The sequence below is a fragment of the Procambarus clarkii genome, unplaced genomic scaffold (assembly GCF_040958095.1).
Source record: "Procambarus clarkii isolate CNS0578487 unplaced genomic scaffold, FALCON_Pclarkii_2.0 HiC_scaffold_155, whole genome shotgun sequence".
NCBI classification, from domain to species: Eukaryota; Metazoa; Arthropoda; class Malacostraca; order Decapoda; family Cambaridae; genus Procambarus; species Procambarus clarkii.
Window position 1 is genome coordinate 295,001 of NW_027189188.1, and position 25,000 is coordinate 320,000.

Below are 25,000 nucleotides of genomic sequence, written 5' to 3' on the forward strand. Positions count from 1 at the left end.
ATGGGTTGCTTTATCATTTCATAAGAAAAAAATTAGAGAAAATATATTAATTAATGAAAACTTGGCTTATTAGGCAAATCGGGCCTTGCATTGCAGGCTGAAAAGTGAGTTCTGGGGCCGGATTCAGGAAGGTACTTACGAAGGTTTTTCCTCTTAGCTAAGAGCGTTTTCCGTCTTAACGCCTTCGTGGCGGCTACGTCCGTATTCAATTAACTACCCTAAGTGGAAAAATCTTCGTAAGTTCATTTCGGGATTTAAGTGTGGTTTCGACCACTCGTAGCTGTCATGTTCACAGAAAATGGTACCATCCGTTTTCTATGTGCGGCGGCTGGGACGCCAGAGAGAGATTGGAGGTAAACAAGAGAGCGTACAGGACGCCCGCCAAGCTTGGTAGCTACTAGTCATGTAATCATATTAAGTATTAAAGTCAGTAACCAAGTCATGACTTTACATCAACCCTACAACCAAGACTTCCTCAGTAACACACAAACACCACATTGGCGACGAGGATGAACTGTGAACGCAGGTATTTGTTCAGTTTCAAACAAGGGAGAAGCATGCTGCCTGGAGGAGGAAGAGAAGCTGTGAGCGCCATACCCGATGCTGTATGCTAACCGATGCTGTGTGCTAACCAATGCTGTGTGCTAAACGATGCTGTGTGCTAACCGATGCTGTGTGCTACCCAAGCTGTGTGCTACCCAAGCTGTGCTGAAGAAACTGTGTACTGAGGAATCTGCCGACGTTGTGTACGAAACGACGCATTGATGTGTACAAAACCTGATGTTTTGGTTACGAAACGACGCTTCGTGCTACAAAATTCATCACACTGAGCTGACTGCTGTACCGACTGCTGTACCAACTGCTGTACCAACTGCTGCTGTACCAACTGCTGTGCCAACTGCTGTGCTGCTGCTGTGAGTAGGAACAACACATGTACACAAGGGCTAGGTAAGAAGTCAGTTGCTGCTATATTGTGCACTGTTGTGAACTTTTGCATTAAAATGCTTGTGTGCTTTGCAAAATTAAAGTAATTACAGTGAATTCTTGACTAACATATACAGTGCAGTAAGTGTTTAATATTCTGAGGAACATTTAAGTGATAAGTTACATTTATTCAGTAAAAATGGCAAATATACCTCAGTTTCCTGCATTTGATCCTGACTGTGACCAGACAAACCTGTCACAGAGGTGGGTCAAATGGCTTAAAAGGTTTGAAAATTTGTTGATAGTTTCTGACATCAAAAGTGCTGAAAGAAAGCGTGCCTTTCTACTTCATTATGCAGGTGATAGAGTTTGTGACATCTTTGACACACTGAAAGACACTGGTGGTGCCAAAGATTATGACACTGCCAAAGCCAAACTAACAGAGCATTTCAAACCAAGGCAAAATACTGCAATGGAAATTATGCATTTCAGGAGAGCAAAACAACTCTCTAATGAAACTGTGGATCAATACCACACACGTCTGCAGGGTTTAGCAGCCCATTGTGAGTTTGCTGATGTTGACAAAGAAATCAAACAGCAAATAATTGAAACATGCACATCTACACGTCTCCGTCGAAGAGCTCTAGAACTTGTTGATGATGAAAGTTCTCTTACCAAGATACTGGATATTGCTCGTCGAATGGAAGATGCTGCACGTGATGCTCGTGTCGTGGAGTGCAGTGCCAACAACGGTTCTGCCACTGTTACTAACAGTGATGAGGTACGTAAGGTTCAGGGAGGACACCGTGATCAAAGAAGATATCATGGCAAACCTAACAGTAAATTTAGCCGAGAACCACGTCACAACTGGGGTCAAGGAACAAGGCTCAAGCAGTCACAACGACCCACATCAGAGGGTGTCAACAATAAATGTTACAATTGTGGAGGAGACTACCCACACCAAGGTAATGTTTGTCCTGCTCAAGGTAAGAAGTGCTATGAGTGTAGAAAACTAGGTCATTTTGGTGCTATGTGTCGTTCTGCACTAAAGAAACCACAGTCAATGAATAAAAGCACTGTACGAGGATCAGGTCATAGGGGTCGAGGTGGTAAACACAATATTGCACCTCAAATCAAGAATGTTAACAATGTACAAGACAACATTTCATTACAACCAGTCTCAGATGACAGTGAATGTGATTATACTTATGGAGTACAAGCAATCACAGAATGGAATGATCTTCCAAACAACCCAGAGACATGTGTATACATTGCTGGTATTTGTCTCAAGGTTCTCATTGACACTGGATCAAACATTGACACCATTGCTGAGTGCCAATATGAGAAATTTAAAAAACAGTTCCCAAAGCTTGAGAACTATAATGGCAAAGCCACTGCCTATGCTTCAAAGGTAGCCTTGCCAGTGATTGGAACTTTCACTGCAGAGATTAAGTCAAAGAATGCAATGCTCATTACTACATTCCATGTTGTTAGGAATGCAAAGGAGTCTTTACTCAGTTACAAGACTTCAACCAAATTGGGGCTACTTCAGCTTTCTAATGCTGTAGCAGTGGAATCTGCAAACAATGTTGATGGTATTGTTGCTGAATTCTCTGATCGATTTAAATCCATAGGTTGTTATACTGATAGCAAAGTACATCTGCATATCAACCCAGATGTAATTCCAGTTGCCCAACCACATCGCCGACAACCATTCCATACTCGCAAGAAAGTTGATGCCGAACTGGATAGGCTGATGGAACTAGATATCATTGAACCAGTTACAGGCCCAACACCATGGGTAAGCCCAATTGTCACTCCACCAAAGCCGAAGAATCCAGATGAGATACGCATTTGTGTGGACATGCGTGTTCCCAACAAGGCAATAATGCGTGAACGCCATCCTACACCCACTGTAGATGATATGATCTACCGCTTGAATGGTGCAACTGTATTCAGCAAGTTAGATTTAAACAAAGGCTATCATCAGCTTGAACTTGATGAGGAGAGTCGATTCATCACAACGTTTACGACACATCGAGGTCTGTATAGGTACAAGCGCCTGAGTTTTGGTATTAACAGTGCTGCCGAGGTATTCCAGCACATCATCAGCCAGGTATTGCAAGACATACCTAATGCTGACAACATGTCTGATGACATCATTGTTTATGGCCGTACCCAAGCTGAACACGACAAAGCTCTTCGTGCAACATTGCAACGCTTACGAGAAAAGAATTTGACGTTAAGCCGAGCAAAGTGTGAGTTCAATCAACATAAAATTGAATTCTTTGGACATGTACTTAGTGACAAAGGTCTGTCTCCAGATCCTAAGAAAGTTGCAGATATCAAGAATGCTGCACCTCCTTCAACGTCCACTGAAGTACATAGTTTTCTGGGAATGGCAAACTACTGTTCTCGCTTCATTCCAGATTTTGCTACCATTACAAAGCCTCTACGTGAGCTCCTGAAGAAAAATGCATCATGGTACTGGAGCGATATCGAGCAAAATGCATTTGATGCTGTGAAAGATGCACTAGTAGAGAATGCGACTGCTGCATACTTTGATCCATCAATGGACACTGAGTTAACGGTGGATGCTAGTCCTGTTGGTTTAGGTGCTGTTTTAGCCCAACACAAACCTGGTCAACACAAACCTGGTCAACCAGATTCCAGAGTAGTAATTGCCTACGCCAGCCGTTCTCTCACAGATGTTGAGCAACGATACAGTCAGACAGAGAAGGAAGCTCTTGCTCTTGTATGGGGCTGTGAACACTTCAATGTGTATCTGCTTGGTGCGCCCTTCACCACGATGGTCACTGACCACAAACCGTTGGAGACCATCTTCAATAATCCAAAGTCCAAACCACCAGCTCGCATTGAGAGATGGGCTCTTCGTCTGCAACCATACAACTTTACGGTGAAATACAAGCCGGGTGCAGGCAATCCCGCTGATTACATCAGTCGACATCCTGCCAACAGTTTCACCATCACCAAGCATCAGCAAGTTGCCGAGGAATATGTACACTCTGTAACCTGTGATGCAGTCCCTAAGGCTCTTACTCTTGATGAAATCCGTACTGCAACCCTAGAGGACCCAACTCTGCAAGCAACAGTGGATGCATTGACTAAGAAAAAGTTTCCACGCATCCCACCCTCAGGAGTTGACCAAGATGCATTCAAAGCACTTGAACGCATCCAGACAGAATTAAGTGTTACGCAACAACGCGACACTGTGCTGCGAGGTACTCGTATCGTGATTCCAGCTGTTCTCCAGCAACGTGCTCTGAAGCTTGCACATCAAGGACACCAAGGTCTTGTTAGGACGAAACAGCTGCTACGAGAAAAGGTGTGGTTTCCTGGCACTGATCGTCAAGCAAAGGATATGCATGATGCCTGTGTCCCTTGCCAAGCTGCAGTGGATACTTCAAGACCAACACCTCTACAACCTTCACCACTACCTGCTGCACCATGGACGGAAGTATCGATGGACTTCTGCGGACCGCTACCAACTGGAGAGTACTTGATGGTAGTCATTGATGATCACTCACGTTATCTCACGTTATTGATGTTAATTGACAGCATACACCTACACCTGTCGGCCCTGCCCTCCCTCCTCTTTTATCAGCTGATCCTTGAGCTCTCGGCTACCAACAAATGATGTAGCATCACCCGAAGGCAGCTAAGTACACAGTGACCTAAATGTGATTGAAAAAACCAACAAGACCAACCCGTAATTCTCTCATTTCGACCTCATTAGTGTTGCTCCCTGGAGCTAGGAAGCTGTTACCCGACGTTCACTGCTGCCTATCAACGAGTCTTCCCTATTTGTTCCTGCCTACATTTATCCTGTTATCATGCAAAGTAAGGCCGGTAAGACCCTTAAGAAAGATAGCACACCTAACAAGAATAACCCTACTAGCCAGGCTAACATGATTAGTTCAGCTATCTCCCCCTCGGTGGCCGCCGTGGGGGGTACCGACTCTCCCCCCGTCAACAATAACAAACAATCTCAGCTGGGCGCAGCGCCGTCTCTGACACGGGCCATGCAACAATTAGGTAGCCATATGGATCAACTTAAACGAGCTACTGCCCCTTGTTCTGACTTCAAGCGCTTTGCTGATAACCCTTGGCTCAAGTTATTAACTCAAGTACATGAAGATCAAATGACAGTAATCAAAGAGCAGTCGGCCTTAATAATGAACCTGCAAGGCTCATTATTATCTTTGCAGAATGAAGTTGTAGACTTACACAAGAACAATCAAGATCTATCTACCACAGTCGTCAACCTCGAACAAGAATTAAGCATTCTCAAGAACACAGTTAAAAACTTTAATCCAGATGCAACCACTAAAAAACAGGAAGAAATTTTGCAACAGTTTGAGAACCATCTGAACAACCTACAACAACAACACACTGTTACCCAAGACGAGACAGACCAACATAAACTACTTGAATCGGTAATTATCTCTTCACGTGATTTTCCCCAAGAAACTGATGGTGAAGACTGTGCTGCCATTGTGATCAAAGTATTACAGGATAAGTTAAATTATTCGATCCAAAAAAATGACATCAAAGCAGCTTATAGAGTGGGTACCAAATCATCTGGTACCAATAATAGGCGTATTCGTTTAAAATTAGATAGCTGCTCCCGCAAGACTGATCTTATCTCATCTGCAGTTGCTAGTAAATCCTCTGTTTATGTGAATGAATGTCTGACCAGGTGCAGGCAAAATCTCTTTTTTAAACTGCGTGGCTTCTGCAAAAATTCCCCTACAATTAAACACTGTTTTGTGCGAGATGGTAAAATTATAGCTAGGAGGACTGACACTGGAAAAACCTATTCAATAACCACAGAAGCTCACCTTAATTCTTTCCTCAGTGACTGTGGGTTAGCTGCTGTATAGCCTGAATTCAGATTCTAATCTCATATAACTACCTTTGTGTACTCTAGCTCTGCCTTTCCCTTCAAAAGGTTTTAACTTTAGTTTAAAAAAAAAAATAAAAAATAAATAAATAAAAAAAAAAATAATATTGTCATCTTTATTATTGTCTTTTTTTTTTCTTTTTACTCCCATGTTCCATAGTACACTGGCTTTGCCTGTGTCCTCTAGTATTAACTTCATTATCCAATGTTCCTGAGTGTATCTCTATTTAATCTACCTCAGTTTGTTTTAGTGTAACTTTAGTATTCAATTATAGTGTACTTATAATAGTATAGTAAGCAAGCTTATTTTCTTATAGATTTCATAATTGTTTTTTTTTTTTTTACTTTTTTGGTCATCTATTGTTACTAATTATTCTAGTTAATTTTTTACATTCCTAGTTCCCATTAAGTTTTTTTTTTTTTTTTTTTTTTTTTTTCTTTTTACTTAAAATTACCATTAAGTTTATTTTACTTTAGAATTTTTAATCTGTTTTTTTTCTTTGTTTTCTATTTTGTAATTTGCCATTCTTACCTTGTTTTCCTGCAATCAGCCTTTTTATGCAGACAAGTATAGACCCAGAACTAAACCTCTTATCCACTATCTATGACAATCATCACTTCAATGATCAAAATTGCAGATATTTTACAGCACATGATGTAAACAATGTATTAACAGATAATCTCAATATCTCTGTAATCAACTTGAACGTTAGATCCCTAGGTAAACACTTCGATGATGTTAGTGCCTTGATTGAAACTATTGACAACAAATTCTCTTTTATTATACTTACTGAAACGTGGTTGAAAGAGGATAATACTCAACTCTTTAACATGCCTAACTACTCGGCAATTCACAACTGTCGTCAAATGCAGAGAGGTGGTGGTACTGCTCTTTACTACCACCAAGAACTAACATGCCTAAAAATAATTAGAACTAGAGACTGCTGTGGGGAGTATATCTTCGCCAGTTTCAGAGTCAAGGGTGCCGAGTCTGTCCTGTCTGTGGGTGCAGTCTATAGAATTCCTAACACTGATGTGTCTGAATTCAACTCAAACCTTAGAAATCTAATACTAGATAACAGATTGAACAAAAACCATCTAATTATCGCAGGGGACTTTAATATTGACCTCTGCGAGCCTGAACACCCTACTGCTGTTAGCTTCCTCAACTGTATGAATTCCTGCTTCCTCATACCCTTAATCACTAGACCAACTAGAATCACTGATAGTACTGCTACGACTCTAGATCACATCTGGACCAACATAACCTCTCCGCTTACTTCAGGTATAATCACCGATAGCACTACAGACCATTACCCCACATTTCTCTTAACTAACATTAGCAAACCACCTCTAGAGACAAGGGAGTTAAACTTTAGGCTGCACAATGAAACTGCTATAAACAATTTTATAACTGCTGCTGATAATGTCAACTGGGAGTCCGAGTTAGGTAACATAGGGGACATCAACCTAGCAGTGAAATCTTTTCTACAAACAACTCTTAGCCTTTATAACACCCACTGTCCTATGCTTACTAAACAAGTCACAAGCAAAAGACTTAACAATCCTTGGCTTACAAAGGGAATACTTAAATCCATTAACAAAAAACACGACCTTGAGAAGAAGTATAGGCTAGGAACAGTCTCCAAAGAATTCTCAAAGAATTACTCGTTATTGCTATCTAAAATAATTAGACGAGCCAAAACTAAATACTATGAAGATAAATTTACCCAAATAAAGAGCAACATTAAAAAAACTTGGAGCACAATTTCACAAATATTGGGATCAAAGAAGATTTTAAATAACAAACCAACACTCCTTTCCAATAACGTTGGTCAGCTTTCAGCCTCTGATTCTGCTATTGAGTTCAATAGGTTCTTCTCTTCCATTGGGTCATCCCTTGCAAATGATATTCCATCTTCCTGTACTGATGTTAAGGACTATCTTACAGGTAACTATCCACAGTCTCTGTACCTAAAGCCTACTAGTTCCACTGATGTCAATGAAATAATCCTTTCCCTTAAAACCAAGTCTAGTGCCCTCGAGGAGATACCAACTTTAATTTACAAAAAAGCCTCCAGATCTCTAGCCCCTGCTATTGCATTGCTCTTCAACAAGTCACTTGAACTCCAAACCTTTCCTGACATTCTAAAAAAAGCAAGAGTAACCCCTGTCTACAAATGTGGTGATCTCACTGATGTTAACAACTATAGACCTATATCAATCCTGCCTAACTTGTCAAAAATATTCGAAAAGCTAATCTACAAGCAGCTTTACTCTTTTCTAGCCAAACACAATATACTTAGCTCTTGTCAATATGGCTTCAGACCCAAAAAAAGCACTAACGATGCACTTATTAGTATGATTAACTTAATTCACGCAGCTCTTGATAAAAAGGAGTTTCCTGTTGGGTTATTTGTGGACCTGCGTAAGGCTTTTGACACTGTCAACCATCAAAACCTTCTTCTTAAATTACATCATTATGGAGTCAGAGGACACTCCCTGCAATACCTCAAATCTTATCTTACTGACAGGCTCCAGTATGTTTCTGTGAATAATACAATTTCTCCCACCCTACCCATCAACATTGGTGTTCCTCAGGGCAGCATACTTGGCCCTCTCCTCTTTCTCATCTACATTAATGACCTTCCAAATGCCTCCCAACACCTCAAACCAATTCTATTTGCTGACGACACAACCTTCATTTACTCCAGTCCTGACCCCCTGGCTCTAAATGCCACAGTAAATACTGAGCTAGAGAAAGTCCATCTTTGGCTAACTGCCAACAAACTCACCCTTAACATTGACAAAACGTTTTATATTCTGTTTGGCAATAAATCCTCTAATCAGATAAATCTCAAAATAAACAATACCCAAATTTGTAACAAATTAGATGGCAAATTCCTTGGCGTTCTCATCGACCACAAGCTGAATTTCCAGGGTCACATTCTAAATATATCAAAAAAAGTTTCAAAAACGGTTGGCATTCTTTCTAAGATCAGATATTATGTACCCCGCCCTGCCCTGGTTACTCTCTATTACTCCCTCATCTATCCATACCTCAACTATGGTATTTGTGCGTGGGGTTCTACTACCCAAAATCATTTACGTCCTCTCATTACCCAACACAAAGCTGCTATTAGGACAATAACCAACTCTGGCCCCAGACATCACTCGGTACCCTTACTCAAATCTCTGAATATGTTAGATATTAAGTCACTGCACATTCTCTCTTGTGTATTATACATATATAAAACGCTGAACTGTAATGCCAATCCTGACCTCAAAAGCTTCATTGAAGGTTGTAACAGAACCCATGAGCACCACACCAGGAATAAATACAGTTTTGATATTCCTAGAGTACGTCTTAATCAAACTAGAAATGCTCTACAAATCAAGGGACCCAGAATGTGGAATGACCTTCCCAACCATGTTAAAGACTGTACCTCTCTCAACCAGTTTAAGATAAAAACTAAACACTACCTAATAAATTCCCTGTAACCCACCTCACTCCTTTATTGTCAACCCATGTCTGTTATTTTATTTTATTATTATTATTTTTTTTTAATCAACACTGTTTGTCAACCTATTGTATTTGTGCTGCTTTTTCAGTCATGTTCCCCCTTTTTTTATCTTTATTTGTATTTGTTTTCAACACCTCTTATTCTTTATGCTCAATTAGTATTAAGTTCTAGATATTAATGTTTTTCTTGCCCGAAACGCATTGCGTAATAGTGGCTTTAGGCATTGTATGTACTAGCTCTATCTATATATCAATCCATTAATGTAACATCACTTGTATGTATGTACCTTTCCTGAATAAACATATTTATTTATATTTATTTATTTATTTATTTATCCAGAAGTAGAAATCATCACTTCCACATCTGCAAAGGCTGTCATCCCGAAACTCGACAAGATCTTTTCAAACTTTGGCATTCCTGAAATTGTCAAGACAGACAATGGACCGCCATTCAATGGACAAGACTTCGTCAACTTTTCTGAGCATATTGGATTCAAACACCGCCGTGTGATGCCACTACATCCTCAAGCAAATGGAGAAGTTGAGAGATTCATGCAACCTCTCATGAAAGCGGTACGCTGTGCTCATGCCGAAGGACGATCCTGGAAACAAGCTATGTATGCTTTTCTCAGGAACTACCGTGCAACACCACATGGAACACTGGGCAAGTCGCCTGGCGAACTTTTATTTGGACGTCCTATGAGAATCGCACTACCCGTCATGCCAGCCGAGGTAACGGATAAACGTCTCGCTCAGAAGGATGCACTAGCCAAGGGCAAAATGAAAATTGCTCATGATCAACGTGCAAAGGAACAGTTCATAAAGGTTGGTGACACTGTTCTCGTTAAAAAGAAAAAAGAGGGAAAGTTAGATATGCCGTATGATACAAAACCATATAAAGTGATTAGTGTAAAAGGAACTATGGTAACAGCTAGTAATAGAGATCATAGTATAACACGTAATATGGCTTATTTCAAAGTGATTCCAACTAGTGTAGAAAATGATGAAGTGCAAAATCGTGCAAAAGAAAAAGAAAAAAATAGTTATAACCCGACAAACAATTCATCAAGGGATGTTATTGCATTTAAGGACTCTCGTCCTAAACGTCATGTTAAACGCCCTACACGATTTGATGATTAATTGTGTTCCTATGTAATGAAAAGTATTTACTTATTGTGCTAAACTAAATTTAATATTGTTTGAATAATGCAGATATCTCATTCAATATTTTGTAACTTTGTAGTACAGTTTCTTTCATGTTTGTTTAACATTGTATATGTATTTTTAACATTGAAATCCTTTGTGGAAAAGATTAAGTTGTTTAAATTCTTTGTGTGCTTAATTAATGTTAAATGTATGCAGTATCTCTTGATATGGTAATAACTTACTTTGTGTCAATAACTTTGCTTTGTGCTACAAGCATGGTAGACATCCTGTATTCATTCTTTTTAAAGAAAAGGAGGGATGTCATGTTCACAGAAAATGGTACCATCCGTTTTCTATGTGCGGCGGCTGGGACGCCAGAGAGAGATTGGAGGTAAACAAGAGAGCGTACAGGACGCCCGCCAAGCTTGGTAGCTACTAGTCATGTAATCATATTAAGTATTAAAGTCAGTAACCAAGTCATGACTTTACATCAACCCTACAACCAAGACTTCCTCAGTAACACACAAACACCACAGTAGCTTTACGTAAACTGGATATAAGTCATTTTTTCTCTACTACATAACACTGGGATCGATTTATGATATTGGAACATGACCAAAATATTATAGCTGGTGAATCTAGTGAAGAGTAGTCCTTCGTGTTAGTTATATATGCATTCTCTGCTTGAAGCTTGAAGTAAATATGTGTTTGATGATAGTAGAATTAGTTTTATAATAGCAAGATATTATACCAGTAGTTATTAAGTAAATAAACACTGGTGAACATGAAAAATGAGAGAAGGTGATGAGACCTGCCTGATGTGATCATTTACTATCACCAAATGCCCCTGTTCACCTAGTAATCAGTAAGGGTGTACCTTAGCTATACATATACAGTTTTAATTTATTTTGTTTGGTTTTATTTTGAAATTAAATGTGGGTGAGACATAAAAGAAAAACATCCTGAACAAATGATGTTAGGTTAGGGTATAAACTACAAAAACTTTGGTCATTGAATACTTAGGCCTCTAATTATGGCCTGTTAAAAAAAAAAGAGAGGGATGGGGACTGAATAGGGACAAGGGGCTGATGGAAGAAAGGTGGCAGGATAAATAGACAATCATGGGCACCACACTGTACACCCCCAAATATGTATGTACAGTATGTGTGTGTATATATATATTTCATCTTACAGGCTGTATTACAATATGCTTTATTTTTCCTAGGTACCCAATACTGTATAGTGTTCCTGGACACGCATCCAAAAAAATACCAATTTTAACAGTTAAAAACATTTGAAATGTTATTGCTTATTGCTTTACGTAATGAGCTAGCTTTAAGGAGAGAAAGAGTCTTTAAAGATCGTCTATATCCATTAGATGTAAGTGATAAAAAATTGTTAAGGTACTATCGTTTTCCACGTCATATGATCTTAAGACTTTGTGAAGACCTTAAAGATGATATTGAAAGAATAACTAGAAGAGGTCAAGCCATTCCTGCCCATACATCATTGTTAGTAGCTCTGAGATTTTATGCAAGTGGAAGTTTCCAAAGTGTTATTGGAGATTCAACTGGTCTCAGTCAATCGAGTGTATCAAGAATAATAACTGGAGTGACGGAAGCTCTCTACAGAAAAGGACTAGCAGAAATAAAAATGCCAACAGAGATGAATGAAATTATACAAACTAAGTTAAAATTTAATAATATCAGTAGGTTTCCCAATGTAATTGGAGCAATCGATTGTACCCATGTCCCCATTAAAGCTCCAAAAGTTGAAGAAAACATATATGTAAATAGAAAACAATATCATTCTTTGAACATTCAAGTTGTGTCAAATCCTGATAATGTAATCATGGATTTCTGTGCAAGATACCCTGGAAGCACTCATGATGCTTTCATATGGGCTAACAGCAGACTCCATGACAGATTTGAAGCAGGAGAATTTGGCATTTCCTATTTGCTAGGTAAGATATGCATTTTATATATATGACCTTCATTTATAGTACAGTAGGTTGCCTATTTGTTATTTATCGAGTCACAACAAATACACTGTACAGTCTATAAATAAAAGTTGTTTAATATTGAATGGTAACAGCTTATTGTATTATGAATAGTATAAAGAAATTTATTCATGTTGATTTTATATTAAAGAAATGAAAGTGTGTTTTAGCCCTGATATGGAGAATGAGAGTGAGAATTTTGAATGGAAATCAGCAGAAATGTGTTTAAACTGGTGTTTATATACATCATGTGTCATGGGTGTACCAGAGATTACAAGTGGATGATTAAGTTAAATATGGAAGGAAGTGGATTACATTTTGGTTGTTTTGACATGTCAGTTATATGCCTCTGAACATTAAATGAGAATGATGTATGTAATGCAAGAGGTATTCATATGACAGAGGAAGGTAACCAACCACTTCAGATGCTAGAATCAAATAGTGTGTGAAAGACAGTGTGGGTTTAGGATTATTGAGTGATTTTTAAAGATGTATGCACATTTTATAAATTAAATATCTATGCAGGTGACAGTGGCTATCCCTTGCAACACAACTTACTTACACCCTTCACAAACCCTGAAAACCCTCCAAAAGAGCTGTATAACAGGAGCCATGCAAGAACAAGAGTGGTAATCGAGAAAACTTTTGGCGTGTTAAAATCTCGGTTTAGGTGTCTCCACAGGTCTGGTGGTAGTCTTCAATATGAACCAGATAAATGTGCAAAGATTTCAGTTGCATGTATGTTGTTGCACAATTATTGCATTGAGCAAAGAATACCTCTTGAAGAGATCATTGATGATGACTTTATAATGAATGAAAATGTTGAAGGTGGAGCACATGAAAATGGGCACACACAAAGAAGGGAAGTAGTAAGGAATTTTTTCTCATAAATTTTTATTTCAAATCATACTTATATAACAAAGTAAAACATGTAATTGAAAACACTACATAATGGAACTTTTGTATAAAAATACAAGTACAGTAACTCAAGAATTTATCAATAACGGAAATCAAAAACATTTATAATTGGATTCATAGATTTATTTGTAAGTTATCCTATCGATTTTTACCTATTAAATTCAATAGCACATACTGTATATGTAAGTGAAACATAAATATACAAACAAACTGTTACAAACATGTACCTGCTGATTTGGAAACATTATTATCCTGCTATACTTTATATGGAAAGTCAGATACCTGAGGAGAAATATATGCATCTGACAAAAGACCAAAAATTTGTTTGAAAAATATATCAATAAATATTTATTCATAGACACTAAGAAATGTGGTACATAATATGGCTGGGTAAATTTTTGGTTTGTAAAATAACAGTGTTTGTTAGCCAATGTTGTGTATACACAGCATTAGCCTTAAAATTGAATTATTTTAATTATAAAATAAAGTTGCTTTCAATACAGTACAGTGTTTAATATACCTTACATGTAAGGGAAAAATTTAATATAATTTTATTTAAATGATATACACAAAACAATGATATAGGCCATCAATATGTTGCCCTTAGACCAATTTGAGGTGAAACATATATTAGGGATGTGATAAAATAATTATATCTTTGCCATTAATCTTTTTGCCAATAAAAATGTTTCTTATTCTGATGTTTTTTTCATATTGTCACTACTTTGAACTCTCAACAATTAAACCTAGCAATTGATAAACATTCTTTAATACAAAAAACATGTAAATATTTACACCAAACATAAGTTGACTATATGAGGTAGATTGGTTATTAAATTACACTATATACTATGCAAGTCATAGCAAAATTAATGATATGAATAATTGTTACATTTTAATGTTTCAATATTGTTCTTATTTACAATTGTTATTACAAAATATTATAATTTCTTAAACTATTTTTAGAGATTATAATTAGAAAGATTTAAATAAATTTCATAGTGCCTGATTATTTTTCTTGACTGAAGATTTAAGATCCTGAAATTTCTTGCGAACATCGGCTTGTTGTCTTGAGCAGAGACCAACACCACTTACAGCAACAGCTACTTGGCTCCAGGCACAGTGTTTATCTTGGGTAATGACTTGTCTTGATAGCTTCCCAAAAATTATGCGTTCTCTCTTCTTAACCTCATCAACGAGAACTGTCAGCTCCTCTTCACTCAAGTTTGCTTTCCTTTTTATCCCAGATATCTTCTTTGTCTTATTTATTTATGAATACTAAGAGGATGTAGTATGTTTGTTTTGGTTCTTGATAGTAGGTGTAGTTTGCGTGAAGTGTCTATTCTCTCGATGACTGCACGAGTACAAATGTTGGGAGACGCGTTAATGTTGAGAATGACTAGGTTTCAAAAGTGTTTGATGTCTTGTACTGTAGATAAAGTGAATAAACAGAGGCGTGTTAGAGGGAGACGCCGCACTGTAGGACGGGGTGGTTTTGTGCTGGCCTCAGCTAATCCTTGGTGCTGCGGCCAGACACTTGTCTTCTGTGTTTGCCTGTTGGTTGCGCCAACTATGAGTGTGGCACAGGTCAAATGTGGCCACTTTGTTGGTCACTGGAGATATTTAGCCAGTGCTTTGATTATTGGATAATTTTCATGTAACGAGATGTCACCTAGTAATATACACGATGGTAAAGGTTATTTTAAGTGCGCTATTTTTTTTGTTTTATTTACTCTGGCACTACAATGTCGAAACCAGTGAAGGAGATAGTGTTTGATTGTTTCAGGCACATGACTGGATGCACAGATCATTTCTTCTTCTTGATAGTAGGTATATAGAGTTTGCAACAGATGATTTTTCTGACAACAATACCACGAGGAACCACAATGTTTACATAACACAGCTGATATTGCATTAGCGTGATTGGTCAGGTTAGAAATGTAACAGTCACTCTGATTGGCCAAACGAAACACAGTAGTGACCTCTGTCGGCACGTAAGTGAACAAGACCCAAAACCTAAATATCTTCTTAAGTGGACCTTATTGAATCGCACCTAAGCATCTTCTTAGGGCGCACTTAGGAACCTTCGTAGCAAACCCACTTACGAAGAAATACACAGAGCTTCCTGAATCTAGGTCCTGGCTACTAGGTACGACATATATATAAATATGCGCATGTAGCGCATCCACTATGGGAGAGCTATTTCCTTCAAAAAGTATAATCGTGTGGCTTTATGTTTAAAAAAACAATTTCAAGTACATTCTTTGATTGAAAAACTTGAATATAAATACAAGTGTTAATTGTAAATGACCAGTTATAAACATAAATAAGAAGTAGGAAAAATGATGTGTGTAACCAGACAAAAACATTAGAACGCTTAGGTGATGAGAGGGTAAACAACCGCCACCATTTTAGCAGCATCCGCCGGTGATGTCCAGCACGAGCATTAAGGGAAAACCTTGACACAAACTGCACCTATCATATAGAAGAAGCACCACCATTGACCGCCAAGTGCTCACATCAAGTCTAACTCTAAGAAACAACACTCAATCCTTGACGCTTCTCCCAACATCCGGGGGAGAAAACCTTCCTCACAAACTGCACCTGTCATAAAGAAGATGAAGACTCACCAGTGTCCACAGTGTCCAAAGGTATTCACCCGTCCTGGAGATGTGAAACGTCACATGTTAGTGCATTCAGGTGATAAACCTCATGAGTGTCCAGAGTGTGGGAAGAGATTCAGTCTGCGTGGAAATATGAAGACTCACATGTTAGTGCATTCAGATGATAAACCTCATGAATGTCCAGAGTGTGGGAAGAGATTCAGTCAGCATGGACATATGAAGACTCACAGGATGGTACATGCGGATGAGAGACCTTTTCAATGTGCTGAGTGTGGCAAAAAATTTAGAGTACGTGGAACTATAACAAGGCACATGTTAGTGCATTCAGGTGACAAGCCTCATGAATGTCCAGAGTGTAGGAAGAAGTTCAGTCGTCTTGGAAGTATGAAGACTCACATGTTAGTGCATTCAGGCGACAAACCTCATGAATGTCCAGAGTGTGGGAAGAGATTCAGTCGTCTTGGAAGTATGAAGACTCACATGTTAGTGCATTCAGGCGACAAACCTCATGAATGTCCAGAGTGTGGGAAGAGATTCAGTCGTCTTGGAAGTATGAAGATTCACCGGAAGGTGCATGCTAATGAGAGACCTTTTCAATGTGCCGAGTGTGGCAAAAAATTTAGAGAACGTGGAAAAATAATAAGGCACATGTTAGTGCATTCAGGTGACAAACCTCATGAATGTCCAGAGTGTGGGAAGAGATTCAGTCTACGTCGAAGTATGACGACTCACATGTTAGTGCATTCAGGTGACAAACCTCATGAGTGTCCAGAGTGTGGGAAGAGATTCAGTGAGCGTGGAAATATGAAGCGTCACATGATGGTGCATGCGGATGAGAAAGCTTTTCAATGTGCCGAGTGTGGCAAAAAATTTAGAGAACGTGGAAAAATAATAAGGCACATGTTAGTGCATTCAGGTGACAAACCTCATGAATGTCCAGAGTGTGGGAAGAAATTCAGTCTACGTCGAAGTATGACGACTCACATGTTAGTGCATTCAGGTGACAAACCTCATGAGTGTCCAGAGTGTGGGAAGAGATTCAGTCAGCATGGACATATGAAGACTCACAGGATGGTACATGCGGATGAGAGACCTTTTCAATGTGCCGAGTGTGGCAAAAAATTTAGAGTACGTGGAACTATAATAAGGCACATGTTAGTGCATTCAGGTGACAAGCCTCATGAATGTCCAGAGTGTAGGAAGAAGTTCAGTCGTCTTGGAAGTATGAAGACTCACATGTTAGTGCATTCAGGTGACAAACCTCATGAATGTCCAGAGTGTGGGAAGAGATTCAGTCGTCTTGGAAGTATGAAGATTCACCGGAAGGTGCATGCTAATGAGAGACCTTTTCAATGTGCCGAGTGTGGCAAAAAATTTAGAGTACGTGGAAAAATAATAAGCCACATGTTAGTGCATTCAGGTGACAAGCCTCTGGAGTGTCCAGAGTGTGGGAAGAGATTCAGTCGTCTTGGTGATATGAAGAAGCACAAAATGATACATGCAGATAATAGGCTAAACACTTAAAGTGTGGAAGGTAATTAAGAGAATGTTGAATGATAATGTGGCACATATAGGTATATTAACTTAACTTTAATCTAACAGTGTGCTATCACAATGTCAGTTGGATGTTCTTCAAAGGTAATTCAATTTTGTTTGAGAAATACACTTCACCATGAAAGGTAAAGATAAAGATATTTTATTATATTGTTCTTTTATGAAAGTTAGATGACCAAGCAAGAACTAGAGAAGCTGACACTATAGGAAAATTCAAAATTGCTTATAAGTATAGAAATATCTCTTTAGTTTAGCAAAGATAAATCAAAGCTTTAAATGTTTTTCTTCATATTTATGGAAATAATAATGTGCTTTCTGTTTTTGTTCTCTGTGAAAATTTATTTAAAATGTAATATACTCTGTAGCTAAGTTATGGACATTTTTGTTGTAATATTATTTAGCATTGGTGCTGGTGAAGAAGACAGTCTGAGACGTACTTAAGATGAGACCATTTGATTGATAGGGAAATGTAGGTTAATCAAGGAATTTTCTCATCAGATTCATATGCAAACTGATGTCTATTTTATATTTTTTGTTTAGACATATTTATGAATAATACTCTTGATTATAAATATTTCACCAAAGAGTTTATTGAAGGCAGATTGGCATTTATAACTGTCAGTCAAGTTAATATGAAATTTAAATTTATATTACTCTAGAAATTTACATCACTCTAAATTTTCCAGAAATTTTTATTACTCTAGCCTAACTTTATCAGTTATGCTGTAATTGTCTTGGAATAATATTTTACCCGATTTACCTGAGGGCCACTAACCCTAGTGGCCTCAATAAAAACGGGAAGCTTGCAGCTTGTTGAAGGTTCCCTTCCCCTCCCCCATTTTCCTTGATTTTTTCCTGGTATATTTTGAAATTCAGCACATTTTGGCAGTTATGGCGTTGGTGGGTAGTCGGTTCCATCGATCAATAACCCTGTGGGTGAAAAAGCCTGTTTCAAAATTATATTAGCTTGATTAGCAATAATATTATTCTGATTCGTATAATCCTGTCAATTATATTATCCAAACTGGCAATTATATTAAGATGATTGTGAATTACATAAACCATACTGGCAATTATATTAGCATGACTGTCAATTTATATCAAACATATATTTATTTATGTTGTGGTGCGCGTGGGTTCTATTACATCTATCAAGGGAGAGTTTCAGATCAGGATTAGCATTTAGGAACAAAGTTTTGTACATGTAAATAGCACAAGAGAATGTGTAGAGTGAGTGTATATTTAGCATGTTCAGAGATTTAAACAGAGACTTTGTGTTGTTTAAAGACAGTTTTATTGTTCTGATAGCAGATTTTTATTGGGTGGTGATGAGCATCAGGTAATTTGCAGTGGATGAATGAACCCCATGCACAGATACCATATGTTCACATACCAACCCTAATTTTCAAAGAAAACTCTAGATTTTTAGCTCCAGTCATTTCATTGCTCTACAACAAATCATTTGAACAACAAACCTTTCCTGATATTCTAAGGGAAAAAAAGCAAGAGTAACCTTAGTCCATTAACCCTCAAACCGCTAGGGGCCCAAATGGAATTCACACCCACAGGCGCAACAAAAAAAAAAATTCCAAAAAATTCTTTCGTCTTATAGAAGTGCTCATTTTTGTTCCCTGATCACGGAAAAAATAACAAAAAAATCGTAGGTGGCATATTTTAGCCGCAATAGGGTAGGGAAGTGTGGCAAAAAAGGGGCGTTGGCAGAGCCTTCGCCAGACGAGGTCTACTCCGCCCGAGCTGTCAGACGGCAGTTGCCACAAATATATTATTACTTTATTATTTCAATGTCTCTGATTGATTTTTTCTTAGTTTTTTGCAGTAATATTATTCCATACAGTGAATTGTGGTATATTTATATTATAAAATGTGTGAACCATCGCTGTACTCAAAATTATGGTGTGCATATTAGTGATTCAATTATTATGTTCATAAAACAATAAACAAATAGTTTTGCTGTTGTTACACTATATACACAGGTTATATATAAGTATTTGCATGTTTTGTACATCATAACGAACTACTAAGTTGGTCTTGTGAGTCAAAAAGCAACGAGGAGTGAAACACCAAACACCAGCGAGCCACTCCCTCCCTCAACACCACCTCACTCACCCTCATTCACCTCCCACAATACTCTTTTGTATTTATTCACTATACACAGACGTTATATATACGTATTTACATGTTTTGTTCACCATAACTGTACATCTAAGCTTGTATGGTGAGTGAAGGCCATAAGACGTAGCTACTCACACAGTCAGCTGATCGGCGGCCGCCCTCAAGGCCAGACACACTAATATTTGTCATCCAACAATATTGTTTGTGGTGTTATTACGCTATATACACACATTATATATAAGTATCTACCTGTTTTATTCACCATACCTGAACAAATAAGCTGGTATGGTGCCTAAAGACCATAGTGGCCACCAGTAAACACCATGCCAAGTCGTGCAGACGACGCTCCTCCCTCACCAAAATGGCGGCTCCCAATCTACTCCTCTCGCTGTTATCTCACACTATACACACGTTATATATAAATATCTACATTTGTGTTCACCATGGCGAACCACTAAGCTGGTATGGTGAGTGCAGTCAATAAATGGTGGCCACACACAGTCAGAAGACGCCACAACCCTCCCTCTAACAGCCTTACTCCTCCCTCCATGGAGCACAGCGCTAAATATCACCACAATCCTGCTATTATCAGAATCCTGGTCAGTTTTATCACAGTCAGGGGGCTTCAGTAATACTATCACTGCTAAATAATAGCAGTATCATTTATATTATGGTATTTGTAGGCGATGCTGTGGTCACAAGCTGAACAGCGGTGCTGTGAGCTCGTGTTGCGTGCGCCAGCCTTGGTGGCTTGCTCAATACTGACGCTGTAACACCCAAGAATGTTTTCCTGGATTTTTTTTCTAGGTGGCATCTGGCAACTATCGGTCGTGGCTGTACTATAGCTGCCCCTATCCCAGGCAGGGCATTTAAATTATAGCGCTAGACACGAAATCATATATAAATGATGTGCGCGGTTTCGGTTTTGTCACTGATATCATTTATATATGATATGCGCGGTTTGAGGGTTAAAGTGTCAATCTCCCTGAAGTCAACAATTATAAACCAATATCAACTCTGCAGATTTTGTCTAAAATATTTTAAAGAGTTAATCTACAAGCAGCCTTAATCCTATTTAGCAAAACAAAATTTACTTAGTTCTTGCCATAATGGTTTCAGGCCCAAAAAAGGACCAATCATGCACCGATTAGTATGATTAACTTTATATATGCAGCTCTTGGAAGAAATGAGTACCCTTGTTTATTTATTTGTTGACCTACATTAAGACTTTTTTACACTGTTAACACATTAACTTTCTTAAATTACAACATTACGGAGTAAGAGGTTAATCCCTCCAATACCTAGAGTCTTACCTTAGTGACAGGCTCCAGTATGTCTCTGTGAATGATTCCAATTCACCCACTCTACCTATTAACACTGGTGTTACACTGGGCAGTATTCTTCACCCTCTCGTCTTTCTCATCTCCCCTCCCTTTCCAGCCCGTTGCCATCATGAGGGGGCTTGGTTGGCGGATGGTAGAGTGTGATGCTCCATGGGACAGTGTCCTCTGTCCTTTTGAAGCCTAATGCTCTTGCTGCCATCTTTGCTAATTGTGCTGAATACTTTTTCCTATTAAGTTTAATTTTTCCTTCCCAATTCTCCTGTTTAATTGCTATTTCCTTGTGACATTTTGCAATTCTTAATTATTCTTTCAAATGTTTTCTTTTGTTTAGACACCGGGTTTTTGGGGAGGCACACCCTCTCACCCATAAAACTGTGATACTCGGCATTGTCGAGCAAGAGGACATCTTTATTGTCAATCTTTTCCTTCATTGCTGAGCCCAATTATATCATGCTGAGCTTCCATTATATCTTGACGGACTGATGATTTCTATGGTTGCGATTGTAGGGCGTATATCTACAGTGCACCCCTGGGGGGTGGGGGCCTTTGTCTTGTTGGGTGTCCTATCCTCTAATTGTGGCTCCATGGTGGGTATGGGGCCTTGTTTGTTGATGAAATGTTTATTCGTTCATTTACATGCTGATATCTGACCCTCTTTTTAACTTCTAAGACGTGAGGGTGGTAGACCAGGCCCCCCAAGTCGGACTGTGATGGAAAGCTAGGCTCTGTAGCCCACACTACATTGGTCCCAGATCAGGCAGCTCCTGACTCTCCCTGCTTGATGGGGTTCTGGGAGCTCTTCTACGACCTGACTTGTGAGTGCTTGGTCCACCAGGTCCCAACTACCCCTATCTGCTCCCCCTCCCACCTCTGTGGCTGGGTTGAGCCCCAAGCTCCCAATGATGACCACCTCATCACATGGAGTGGCTCCATCTCTCCTTGTAACAACTGGGCCTCTTTGCCCCCCTCCCCCCTCTTACTGGGGTTACCTTAAGGGGGTGCTTGGGGGTGCTCGGTGCTGTTCCCTCCGCAGTCACACTCGCACGATTCCTTCCAGTTCTAATACGTTCCAAGCTTTATTTGGTTCTGCTACATGGATTAAGCATTTTGATCTTAGTCATGTTGATTCTACTGGTCCTGATGATTTATTCATCCATATACACCTAGTTGATCTGGTGGATACCTTTGTCATTTTTATCCCCACGCCTACTGGTACGTGTTTCTTTGCAGCTCCTTCTCGGGAAGCTGCTGTCTGCTTAGCCTCGTTGTCCTGCATTGGGAAACCCCGGTTCGGATCAACAAAAATGCCTTGTTAAATGCTAGGATTTACACAGTGTTTCTCCCACACCATGTAGCGACTGGTGATAGCTGTCAATGCTATCAATCAGAGCTATCGATGTGCTTTAATATACCTAGTAATCTCTCATTTTTTTTTTACAAAGTATCTGTCAACTTTTTATAAATTTTGCTTCAATTTACCTACTTAAAATTATCCATTAGATTAAGGACCTTTTCGAAACGCTGCATGTACTAGTAGCTTTACAAGAATGTAAACACCATGCTATGCACCCCTAACATACCCAATGTTCCTTTTGTGTGTGTTATTTATACTTTATATTTAAAGTTATACCCATTGTTTCATGTTTTGTCTTGTGCTTGTCCCAAGTTTGTTCACCTCACCCAAAACTCTTGTACCATATCACCTCACCCAAATGCGAGTACAGTATAAGTATGGATGTATAATGAGTGTTTACAGGTTACAGTTGTGTGTGTAAACTAAAGTCTTTGAAAATGTAATAAGTTATTACGAAATGTGTTCAGGCATCATCTCAGACTAGAAATATAAATAAATTTTGGAGAATTGATTTTTCAATTACCATTGACAGTGAAAATAAACATAAGAAATATTGAGAAAATACATGTTAAAATTATTAATCTTACCTTTTCGGTCATATTTAACAACATATGTTTTCAAGAAAGACTGCTACCATAATATACTAATATATATATATATATATATATATATATATATATATATATGTATATATATATATATATATATATATATATATATATATATATATATATATTTATATATATATATATATATATATATATATATATATATATATATATATATATATATAATGTCATACCTAGTAGCCAGAACGCTCTTCTCGGCCTACTATGCAAGGCCCGATTTGCCTAATAGGCCGAATGATTTTCTTTATTATTAATAAATTGTTTGCAGTTAGTTTATTTGAATTATTATTATTATATTATATTAAGAACAAAAATTATTGACGTAGTTGAGTTTGTTTAGGTTAGGTTAGGTAGGGTTGGCTAGGTTCAGTCATACATCTACATTAGTTTTATGTCAAATATAAACAAATTAACTCATACATAATGAAATGGATAGCTTTATCATTTCATAAAAAAAAAAATATATATGTCAGGGAAACTTGGGTTATTAGGCAAATCGGGCTTGCATAGTAGGCAGAGTACTGCGTTCTGGCTACTAGGTACAACATATATATATATATATATATATATATATATATATATATGTCGTACCTAATAGCCAGAACGCACTTCTCAGCCTACTATGCAAGGCCCGATTTGCCTAATAAACCAAGTTTTCATGAATTAATTGTTTTTCGACTACCTAACCTACCTAGCCTAACCTAACCTAACTTTTTCGGCTACCTAACCTAACCTAACCTATAAAGATAGATTAGGTTAGGTTAGGTAGGGTTGGTTAGGTTCGGTCATATATCTACGTTAATTTTAACTCCAATAAAAAAAAATTGACCTCATACATAATGAAATGGGTAGTTTTATCATTTCATAAGAAAAAAATTAGAGAAAATATATTAATTCAGGAAAACTTGGCTTATTAGGCAAATCGGGCCTTGCATAGTAGTCTGAGAAGTGCGTTCTGGCTACTAGGTACGACATATGTATATATATATATATATATATATATATATATATATATATATATATATATATATATATATATATATATGTATATATATATATATATATATATATATATATATATATATATATATATATATATATATATATATATATATATATATTTATATATATATATATATATATATATATATATATATATATATATATATATATATATATATATATATATATATATATATTTATATATATATATATATATATATATATATATATATATATATATATATATATATATATATATATTTATATATATATATATATATATATATATATATGTCGTACCTAGTAGCCAGAACTCACTTCTCAGCCTACTATTCAAGGCCCGATTTGCCTAATAAGCCAAGTTTTCCTGAATTAATAAATTTACTATAATTTTTTTCTTATGAAATGATAAAGCAACCCTTTTCTCTATGTATGAGGTCAATTTTTTTTTATTGGAGTTAAAATTAACGTAGATATATGACCGAACCTAACCAACCCTACCTAACCTAACCTAACCTATATTTATAGGTAAGGTTAGGTTAGGTAGCCAAAAAAAGCTAGGTTAGGTTAGGTTAGGTAGGTTAGGTAGACGAAAAAACATTAATTCATGAAAACTTGGCTTATTAGGCAAATCGGGCCTTGAATAGTAGGCTGAGAAGTGCGTTCTGGCTATTAGGTACGACATATATATATATATATATATATATATATATATATATATATATATATATATATATGTCGTACCTAGTAGCCAGAACTCACTTCTCAGCCTACTATGCATGGCCCGATTTGCCTAATAAGCCTAGTTTTCATGAATTAATGTTTTTTCGACAACCTAACCTACCTAACCTAACCTAACCTAACGTTTTCGGCTACCTAACCTAACCTAACCTATAAAGATAGGTTAGGTTAGGTTAGGTAGGGTAG

General features: G+C 37.6%; 2 protein-coding genes across 2 annotated transcripts; both read left to right on the forward strand.

Annotated features, from left to right (window-relative positions):
- Positions 1-11,687: 11,687 nt before the first annotated feature.
- LOC138361042 (putative nuclease HARBI1) lies at positions 11,688-14,409 on the forward strand. The gene is made up of 2 exons (XM_069320518.1): positions 11,688-12,480; positions 13,042-14,409. Exons 1-2 carry the CDS (start codon positions 11,817-11,819, stop codon positions 13,404-13,406), a joined length of 1,029 nt encoding a protein of 342 aa, XP_069176619.1. The 5' UTR covers positions 11,688-11,816; the 3' UTR covers positions 13,407-14,409.
- Positions 14,410-17,210: 2,801 nt separating this feature from the next.
- LOC138361043 (zinc finger protein 92 homolog) lies at positions 17,211-17,582 on the forward strand. Its single transcript, XM_069320519.1, has one exon. It carries the CDS (start codon positions 17,211-17,213, stop codon positions 17,580-17,582), a length of 372 nt encoding a protein of 123 aa, XP_069176620.1.
- Positions 17,583-25,000: the final 7,418 nt, after the last annotated feature.

Coding starts and splice junctions, on each gene's coding strand:
- LOC138361042 (XM_069320518.1), top strand. CDS start 11,817: ATGTTATTGCTTATTGCTTTACGTAATGAGCTAGCTTTAAGGAGAGAA. Junction 12,481..13,041: donor TGGCATTTCCTATTTGCTAG/GTAAGATATGCA, acceptor ATATCTATGCAG/GTGACAGTGGCTATCCCTTG.
- LOC138361043 (XM_069320519.1), top strand. CDS start 17,211: ATGTTAGTGCATTCAGGTGACAAGCCTCATGAATGTCCAGAGTGTAGG.